This window comes from Nomascus leucogenys, chromosome X (genome assembly GCF_006542625.1).
Source record: "Nomascus leucogenys isolate Asia chromosome X, Asia_NLE_v1, whole genome shotgun sequence".
In the NCBI taxonomy this organism is placed as follows: Eukaryota; Metazoa; Chordata; class Mammalia; order Primates; family Hylobatidae; genus Nomascus; species Nomascus leucogenys.
Genome location: NC_044406.1, coordinates 62095656 through 62105942, shown reverse-complemented (window position 1 = coordinate 62105942; position 10287 = coordinate 62095656). Strand labels below are relative to the sequence as shown.

Sequence of the window (10287 nt, the reverse complement as noted above, 5' to 3'; positions counted from 1 at the left end):
CTAAATTTATTTTCTGAGCCAGTTGTCAGGAGAATATTTTTTATTCCAATTCAGCTGTGGACTCTAATTCTATCTTAATTATTTGTTTCTAAGTTTGCTGTGTTGTATCCTGTGATTATAGTAGGTAGAATTTCTGCCTTTTACATCTTAGTTAAAAGTATTTTTATTTTCAAATACATAAATAATGGTTGTGAATGATTCATGTACACTTGTAAAGAAAATGTAATTCCCTGTCCTGCTCACTAAGTCCTTACCATTTGAAAGCCTAGTCTACATTATTTATTGTATTATTCAGCTCTGTACTTTTCAGCCTTATCACAAATCAATCCCTACCAAAAGGCTATGAAAGAATGAAGGAAGGAGTAACTCATTCGGTCTGGTGAAGGCTTCACTGGGAAGGTGAGATTTGATGTAGGCTTAAGAGATGAGCATGATCTCAGCTCACTGCAACCTCTGCCTCCCAGGTTCAAGTGATTCTCCTGCCTCAGCCTACTGAGTAGCTGGGACTACAGGCATGTGCCACCACACCCAGATAATTTTTGTAATTTTAATAGAGATGGGCTTTCACCATTTTGGCCAGGCTGGTCTCGAACTCCTGACCTTAGGTGATCCACTCGCCTTGGCCTCCCAGAATGCTGGGATTATAGGCATGAGCCACCGCACCCCCACAGAATTATTTTTTTTCTGTGCAATATTCATTAACATCTGAGGAAAATTATTGGTACCCAGAGTGGAGGTATTGTAGGAACAGTAAAGGATTTAAGCAGGGGAATGAAAAGTCAGATATAAGTTTTAGCAAGATTGCCCTGGAAATAGTATGATGGATGGGTTGATTAAAGAGGACTTTTCTAGAGGGAGTGGATATAGTCTTGGAATGTTGAGGGCCTTGACTAGATTGTGACTGTAGAAGGGGAGAAGGGGACAGGTTGGATTAATATGAAGGTGGCAAAATTGATACAACTTGGTGATAAGTTATGAAGTTGGGAGAAGGAAGATGACTCAACTGGTATTGGGTATGTTGAGGTTGAGGTGCTTGTTGGAGATTAGTAAATTGGATATATTGCACTGTTTGCTTATGAGGAAAATCTGGGTTAGAAATAGATGTCTCAGACCTGAAACAGTAGAATGTGAGAGAAGAGGATGGGACCCTACCAAGACCCAATATTTAAAGGTTAAGCAAAGGAAAAAAAAGCTAGTAGACTCAATGGTCTTTTAACTTTTGGTCATTTGCTGTGTTTTTAAGTGTCTCTTGTTGGCTGCCTCGTGAAAGAAGAGACATCTGTGTTTTTATTTACTCTTTTAAGATTCTCAGAATACAACTTTAAGAAAAACTTTTATTTATTTATTTATTTATTTGTTATTTATTTAATTTTATTTTTTTCTGAGATAGAGTCTCACTCTGTTTCCCAGGCTGGAGTGTAGTGGTGCCATCTCGGCTCACTGCAACCTCTGCCTCTTGGGTTTAAGCAAGTCTACTGCCTCAGCCTCCCGAGTAGCTGGGACTACAGGTGTGTGCCACCACGCCTGGCTGATTTTTGTATTTTTAGTAGAGACGGGGTCAGGCTGGTTTTTAACTCGTGACCTCAGGCAATCCACCTACCTTGGCCTCCCAAAGTGCTGGAATTACAGGCGTGAGCCACCACGCCCGGCAAGAAAAACTTTTAAACAGAATTTAGTAAGGCTTTAAAACATAGATATCAAGTGTATTCCCCACAGTAGGCTATGAGGATGGTTGCAAGTGCCCTGGGACTATGAAGTCAGAGGATCATTGTGACAAGGTGACTTATGGGAAATGCCCATGCCAACTAAAAAATGATCCTGGGTAACTTTTATCTATCCTAAAGGCATGCTTGTCAGTGGTGTGGGCATAAGATAAGCCTTTATATCTGGGGATGGCAGATGACCACACAAAAACTTGTACATACATGAGTATTTATAGCAGTACTACTCATAACAGCTGAAAAGTGGAAATGACCCAAATGTCCATCAAGTGGTAAATGGATAAACAAATGTGGTATACCTATACACACTGGAGTGTTGTCCAGCCATAAGAAGGAATGAAACACTAACACGTGCTACAGCATGGATAGACCTTGGAAATATTATGCTAAGAAGTCAGCCACAAAAGACCACATATTGTATTATTCCATTTACATAAAATGTTCAGAATTGGCAAATCCACAGAGACAGAAAGTAGATAGTTGCCCAGGGGCTGGGGGAATATGCAGTGACTGCTAATGTGTCCCAGAGGACTCAAATGATGACCAGGCATCAGGCCCCAGCATGAGGGGCACTAGGATGCCCTCCTTTGAGGAATGACTGTGTGCAGCTCTTCAGAAAGAACTCCTGTAAGGGCCCTGTGGCAAGAAGGCAAAGAAGGAATTCCTCATGCCCTCCCCTACCACATATAAGCTCCCTCATCTCCTGCCTCTCTTTGGTTAGTGGCAGGTGAGTCTCTTCTTCAAGGCAGGCACTCCTGTGCTCCTGGGCATGCAGTACCTTCATTCACAGGAAAAACAGCTTTTGGGTCTCTGAGCAGCCATAGTGGGTCTTATGCTGGTCAAACAGTTTGTGCAGAGCATCCATATAAAGTGCATGGTATTTGTCCACCATCTCCTGGCTTGGCTTTTCAATTTGGGGCAGTGGCAGAGGCTCCCCAACTGCCAAGAGAGATGGGAAAAGAGAAGAGGAAAGTGTTAGAACCTCCTCTTCCTTTAACCTCCCTCTCCTACCTTGGGCCTGACTCTCGCATCCCAGATCAGCTCCCACCTTCCCCTCTGCTGCCCTCTTCTTTGGTGGGGCCAGGCTGAGGTTGAGGTTGAGAAACCTGAGGTGGCACTGGGGCTGAGAGTGGCACTCACCCACAGTGACAATAGGCCTGGAGTATGGCAGGAGCCCAGTGGTGCCTTGACAGAAGCTTTGTCCATAGAAGACACAACAGTAGAAACCAAAGATACGGCGGAAGCAGCTCTGGAACTTGTACATCCTGCTGTCCTTATGGAACAGCACCTGATCATATACCTCAGTTTCCCCAAAAGTGAAGGTGGGGACCAGATGAGCCCTGTAGGAAAACTCCAATTTATTTTCTAAACACAAGCTAGGATGAGACCCACTCTGGAAGAACATTTGTTTGCTTGCCAGGCCCTCATCTATTTTGATGAAATCCTGGTGACATAAAGCATTTTTTCTTGCACTAAACAGGGTTTCCCTGTTTAATGCCTCTTGTCATGAAATTTTCAAGGCCAGTGAGAGTGCTCTCTCTGGGCCAGGATTACAAGGGCAAGATATAGCCAGGGGGCAGGGGGCATCAGGGAAGCAAGAGAAGTTGAGCAGAGATCCCCAGAAAGACCCATATCATGAAAAGTTTCCAGGAGGTGTCAAGGAGGGGAATACCCGACTCTTTCTATTAGTAGAAAGCACAGAGATGACAGTAATTTTGCACAGATGCCCATACCCATACAGTAATTTTGCACAGATGTCCCTCACCCAAGGGGGCAATGCATAAGGTATTCTGTCCTTGGGTTATGGGATTAGGGCAGAGAAAAGTTGTTTCCCTTCCACAGACCATGAGATTCCACCCTGAACAGTGCCCTGGGTAGATAGTCAGGCTCGAATTCCGTGAGGGAGAGAAGAGTAAATCTCTCCTATACAAATCTTTGTGACTTGCTAATAACAATCTCTCAGCACTTTGACGTATGTTACATTACTGGTTCCTCACAGCAAAGGCCGTGGAGGGCACAGTGGGGGATTTAAAAGGGTCACTCAGGCAGTGAGTGAGTGGCAGGACCTGGACTAGAACCCAGGACTCCCAGCTCAGAGCTCTCTTCCCTACATAATTCTTCCAACTGGTGAACAGGCCCTTCAGGCAAGGTCCTTGGAAGAAATGCTCCCCTCTTCTCTAGGTCTGCAATACGACAACTGTCCCTGTGTCCAGAGAGCTGGCCTGCTGACTCAATGGGGCACTCTACAGCCCCAGCCCTGGACTCCTAAATCACAATGACTAACATTTATTGATCTCTTACAGTGTGCCAGGGACACGGTAACTGTTTTGTGGGGATAAATTCATTTAAAGCCCACAGTCACCCTATGGAGTAGGTACAGTTCTTAGCCACATTGTTAAGATGAAAAACACCAAGGCTCAGAATGGTAAGGAACCCATCCCAGAGTGCACAGTCACGGAGCCAGGATTTTAAATCAGGCTCCTGACTCCCAATCCTGCACACACACTCATTATACTGTACTGCCCCGTGCACTTACCATTAGCAGACAGATGTAGATACCAGTATTGATAGAAATAATGTGGGCATCATCTATATGCCAGGGCAGCCTTAGCTCAATCCCCTTAATATTGAACCTGGGTTTATGGTTTGGCCTCTTAGAAACTAGCTGAGCTAGCTCAGAAGGACTGGATGACCAATTTTTCTTACTTGGTAGTATGTTCCTTGAGGGCAAAATTCACATCTGATTCATCCTGGCCTCACCTACAGGGTCATGCTGCTCAGAGAACACCATGCACTGCCCCTCTGTGGGGAACACCTACCCATGCTGGAGGGCTGTGCGCACGAACCCCTTGCGCTTCTGGAGGATGAGGGTGGTGGTGTTGGGCACACTTTGCAGGGCCTCACCCACACCTCCCACTACAATGCCCACGAGGTTGCCAGTGCCATGGCTCAGCAGATAGTCGATGGATGGCTGGCTCACAGAGCACACACCTAAAGAGAATCAAGGAGCAAAATGATCAGGAGAGGAGAAAATTGCTGAGAAGGAACACTCTTCTCTGCTCTTCACTGGCTTGTTCCCATAGTTCCAAGAAGGAGAGGAGCAATGAGATGGGACTAAAAAGTGTGGAGAAGAAAAGGCTGCTGACAAACAGAATAGCTCACGATCAGGCAATATCTTCACTTTGCAGGAGGCACTGAGCCAAAACCGGTAGGAAGGTTTTCAGTGGGATAACCAGAAGGGCTTTCTGAATCCCATGTATAATGGTACCTTTTTTTTTTTCATTAAGAGCAACAGCTATTATTTATTGAAGATGTACTCTGTGGCAGGCATTGTGTCGAATTCTTTTTTTTTTTTTGAGACAGAGTTTCGCTCTGTCACCCAGGCTGGAGTGCAATGCTGTGATCTCAGCTCACTGCAACCTTCACCTCCTGGGTTCAAACGATTCTCCAGCCTCAGCCTCCTGAGTAGGTGGGATTACAGGTGCATACCACCATGCCCAGCTAATTTTTGTATTTTTAGTAGAGATGGGGTTTCCCCATGTTGGCTAGGCTGGACTCGAACTCCTGACGTCAGGTGATCCACCCACCTCAGCCTCCCAAAGTGCTGGGATTACAGGCGTGAGTCACTGCGCCTGGCCAGTGTCGAATTCTTTACTCGCATCATCTCACTTAGTCATCATCCCACAACTGATGTCAGACTATTTTCATCTGTACCACTTTATGGATGAGGAAACTGAGGCTAGTTTGCTCAAGACCACACAAGTGGCAGAGCTAGGAGGGTTCAATCCCAGGCAGCTTAGCTCTAGGACATATGCTTTTGACTACTATGCTATAATGACATGGGGGTGGGGGGTGGGGAGGAGGGGATGGGATTTAAAAGGGTGCATTTCCAAGCAGAAACAAGTATGGTCAGATGCACCTTTGGCCATGAGGTACTCCCTAAGAAAGGGGATCTTGAAGAACCAGGACAGCGTGGCCAAGTGAGGAGTGATGCCTGGGAAGGTCTTCGAGAAGCCTGTGGCCTCAGTGCAGAAGTTGCAGAAGGCGCCAAAGGTCAGGAGGCCATGGGGGTGAACCCCCATGAGGTAGTTCTGCTCAGGTGACAGGTCCTTTGTCTTCAGGATCTGCAGCCATGAAGAGAGATGCCAGGGGTGGTGGAATGAGATTACATGGCAGAAACAAGGGTGGTGATACTTCATGGATCAGGGTGCTCTCTAAAGCAGAGCTTTCCAACAGATTTCCTGAATGGGCTTCAGGAGGGCTGAGATATTGGTCTCTGCGGCCATTGGACAACAAGGTAGGATCTGGGACAGCTAGAACTGCCAGATCTCCTGCCTGTGGCTAGAAGTAGCCTCAGCCATCTATGTCAGTGTGCTTTGTGCAAGTTATCATTGTCTATGAGCACGTTTGTGAAAAAGATCAGGAAGCTTGGCTCTAAAAGTCGGGGCGGTGTTTGTTGTATACTCCAAAGAGTGCCCTGAGGATCGGCATAACAGTACATTTCTGGAACCTCTTCCTGGCATTGTTTCCCGCCAATCCCCTTCCAGTGCCTGCCTAAATAACTTGTATGGAACTTGGAAAACCCTGCTAAGATATCACCATGTCTGTGAAGCCTTTCCTTATCCCCCATCTGAACTACTTCTGTACCTTGTGCCACACAAATAATATACTTTATGCTAATGTGCTCCCCATTAGATGTGAGCTCCTCAATGGCAGAGAATTGCATCCTATTCATTTCTCTGTACTGCTAACATGGTTCAGAGTAGATTTTCAATCCATGCTTATTAAACTGATCTGAACTGTGCTTGCCTTCTGCCTGTGTCAGCTGGCAGGTGATGCCAAGGGTGTCCAAAGTTTCCTAGCTGAGTATGGAGTGCTCAGTAGAAATGTTGAATCTTGAAGTATATCTAGCATAGACTGAGACTTCCCTGGGATACTTATCTTCCTTATGGACAACTCTAGCCATGTGGTATAAATGCCTACCCAGTATTTTGGGAACTCTGAGGACACTGGGGAAGAGATACTTACCGTAATGGGAAAATAGTCCCTGATGTGGGTCCAGACACACCAGTTCCTTACCCAGGCTGAACGCCTGCCACCTGAGACAAAAGAAGCAGTAGGGGATGATGTCAGTGTGTGCCATCCCATACATTCCACGGACTCAGGGATTCCCTAGCATGGCTCTGCTAGAGAGGTGGGAAAGGAGGAGACCCTAGGATGGTCCTGTTTGGCCCAGCTCCTGTGGCTCTGAGAACCTGGCTGCAGGTTATGATGGAACATTCTTCTTTCCAGGTCTGTGAGTCTTACCTCGCTCTGGGGTCTTCCAGTCCAGGAACAACCAGGCAAAGTAAAGCACTGGTAGCGGCCACAAGGATGTAAGCAGCAGGTAGATGAACAATGGCTGCAAGATCCAAACTGATGAGGGACCAGGTTAGACCAAATTTGTGCTGCCAGCAGAACTTGACCATGCCCAGTCCCATCACCAGCCCTCCACATTACCTAAGCCTCTGGTCCTGGCCCTCAACACAATCCAGGTCCTGTTCACCATCCATGTCTACTTGTCCTTCAAACTTTTCCTCTATCATCTACCATACAGAAGCCCTATTTCTCTGCCTACCTGTCATCCCTGTCCACCTGATTCCCTCTACAGCCACTACCTCTGTACTCCTGCTCTCTACTTCCCACCAGTTTTTTTTCCTCCTGCCCCCATTTGGTCACCATCTTTTTCCTCTTGTCTCCTGTCTCCCTTTCCGTCATCCCTCTTTAAGCCACTAGCCCACTCTCCCTCACCCCTATACTATCTATATCTTCCTACACGCTGCCCACCCAGCATCTGCATCCTTCTAGTGTTTCCTATCCACTATCCTTGTCCTCTTGCCCATTCACCATTCTTTCCAATGACACTGTCTTCCCCCATGCTACCACCACCCCACTCCCAGAATAGACAACTCTATGGTTAAAACACAGGCTCTACTTCTTTAAGTCTGGGATGCTAATGTTTCCTCTGTCCTATTCCCCATGATCATAAGGGAGCATTCCCTGAGCCTCACTTTTCCTCTCTAGATAGTAAGGATTAGGAAGTGGCTGAAATTAACTAGATCTACTCATATCCATCATGACCCTGTTCCACCCCCCGCCCCCTCCCACTACATATTCTCACTGTCTCCTGGGACTCTATCTCTTTCTTCTCCAGGGCACTTATGGAACTCAAGACTCCTTGGTTTTACTCTCTAGTACAATCTTAGATGATGGAAAGGCTCAAGATGAGACTTCTCATGGCCCTAAAAGTCACCCTAGATCTGGCCCTGGCTTCTGACTCTGGCTTCTTGCTATGCACTCTTGGGTCAATACTCACAGATGACAAGGTAGCTCAAAGGCCACTGCAGAAGCATCAGACTCTGGAAGTGACTAGGCTGCTTGGAATGAGGCATGATTCTCGGGAGCCTGACGGAGGCAAAGATCTCAGAACAGTGTTCCAACCAAAGGTGCCACCAGCCTCTGGAAGTTCACTTAATAGTGAATGCATATGATTGCACCTGCCCTCTTCCCTCTTGTCCTTCCCTGCCCCCCACCCACTGCAGGGGCAGGCTCTGAAGTACAAGGACTGCCCCGTCAGGTCTGGTCTGGCTCATTTGCCCTTTGACTCTCTTTCCTAGGATTATTAGGACATCAAGATGGAGAAAGGTGAGAATGACTGCCATGTAGTCAGAGTGACACAGGGACCTAGAGAAGGTGAAACCCCCTCACAGGCTGCTCAGAAGCTATAGGGATTGTGACCTTAGGGAAATGACTGCTGGGAAGGGAGTTCTGGGGATTTGTGATGTGGGGAGCACCTGGGATTTGGCCTTTGTTGCCCTGAAGCAGCCTGCTTTGGGGCTGCCCCACCTTTAACTTTTATTATAAAAATTTCCAAACACACAAAAAGCTAGAAGAGGCAACAAATTTTATCTTCATGTTCATCTTCAACAACTATTAATATTTTTCCATACTTGTTTCATTTATCTCCCCACCTTTTTTTTCTTGGAGTATTTTAAAGCAGTTCTAAGATAGCGTGTCATTTCACCCCTAAATACATCACTATGCATCTACAAAAAATACAGATGTTTTCTTCCATATTACCCTTAACAAATTTAATAATTCCTTAATAATATCTAATATCCAGTCCATATTCAAATGGCTTTCTATAGTTGGCCAATTTGAATCAGAATCCAAACAAGGTCCACTGGTTATATTTGGATGTTACGTGTCTCATGTCTCAGTCTCTTGCTCTCTGTCTGTCATCATAAAATAGAAGCCAGATACAGAAAACCACTTAAAACAAATGTATGGGTTAATGAATTATTATAAGACAAACATCTTGTAACCACCACTTGATGAAGAAGATGAACTTTTCTCTCCACCCCAGGATGCTCTCCATGTGCCCCATTCCAATCACAATCCACTTCCTCCTCCCAAAGTAACCATTATCTTGACATTTAGAGTCATCTTTTCCTGCATTTCTATGGTTTTCTTACCTAAGTGTACTTCCCTAATGACTATGGTTTAGTCTCCCCCATTTTAAATATTGATATGTTGTTGAAGTTTTCTCTCTCTCTTTTTTACTTTTTTTTTTAGGCAGGATCTCACTCTGTCACCCAGGCTGGAGTGTAGTGGCGCAAACACAGCTCACTGCAGCCTCAATCTCCCAGGCTTAAGTGATCCTCCAGCCTCAGCCTCCCGAGTAATTGGGACCACAGGTGCGCACCATCATGCCTGGCTAATTTTTTATTTTCTGTAGAGATGGGGTGTTACCATGTTGCCCAGGCTGGTCTTGAACTCATGAGCTCAAGAAATCCTCCCACCTCAGCCTCCCAAAGTGCTGGGATTACAAGCATGAGCCACCGCACCTGGCCATTTTTACTTTTTAATTTGGAATAATTTTAGATTTATGAGAGAGTTGCAAAGACAGTACATAGAGTTCCCTACACCCTTCGTGTAGCTTCCCCTTTATGTTAACGTCTTATAAAACAATGGTATATTTATCACAACTAAGAAACCAATTTTGGTGCATTTATATTTACTAACCAGGTTTTATTTGTATTGTATCAATTTTTTTCCACAAATGTCCATTTTCTGTCCCAGGATCCCATTGGAATCTCACATTGCATTTAATCATCATCTCTCCTTTGTCTCCTCCAATCTGTGACAGCGTCTCTGTTTTTATTTTATTTTATTTTTTTAACCACATACTCAAATTGGGTTAGTTTCTCGGTCTTTCCGTGGCTTCCATGACTTTGGTGCTTTTGAAGAGTTTAAGTCGGTTCCCCTCCATCCCTTTCCTTTCCTTATGCTTTAGCTGTTGAAGAACCCACAGCATTTGACCTGTAGAATTTCCCACAGTTTGGATTTTGCTTATCTCATACTTACCTAGGGTGCTTCAGCATGTTCCTCTGTATTTCTTGCAGATTGATAGCTGGATTCAAAGACTATAGTGATTCAGATTTGATCCCTTTGTCAAGATCTTAATTTTCTTTTAATATAGAACAATCTCCCTTCCTCCCCTCCTTTTTTCCCATGCCACTGACTT

The 10287-nt window shown here is 45.3% G+C and overlaps 1 protein-coding gene across 1 annotated transcript; it reads right to left on the bottom strand.

Annotated features, from left to right (window-relative positions):
- Positions 1–2134: 2134 nt before the first annotated feature.
- Positions 2135–8187, bottom strand: AWAT1 (acyl-CoA wax alcohol acyltransferase 1). The gene is made up of 7 exons (XM_030807415.1): positions 8077–8187; positions 7029–7136; positions 6750–6820; positions 5641–5845; positions 4541–4712; positions 2862–3061; positions 2135–2660 (listed from the first exon to the last, which is right to left on the bottom strand). Exons 1-7 carry the CDS (start codon positions 8150–8152, stop codon positions 2506–2508), a joined length of 987 nt encoding a protein of 328 aa, XP_030663275.1. The 5' UTR covers positions 8153–8187; the 3' UTR covers positions 2135–2505.
- Positions 8188–10287: the final 2100 nt, after the last annotated feature.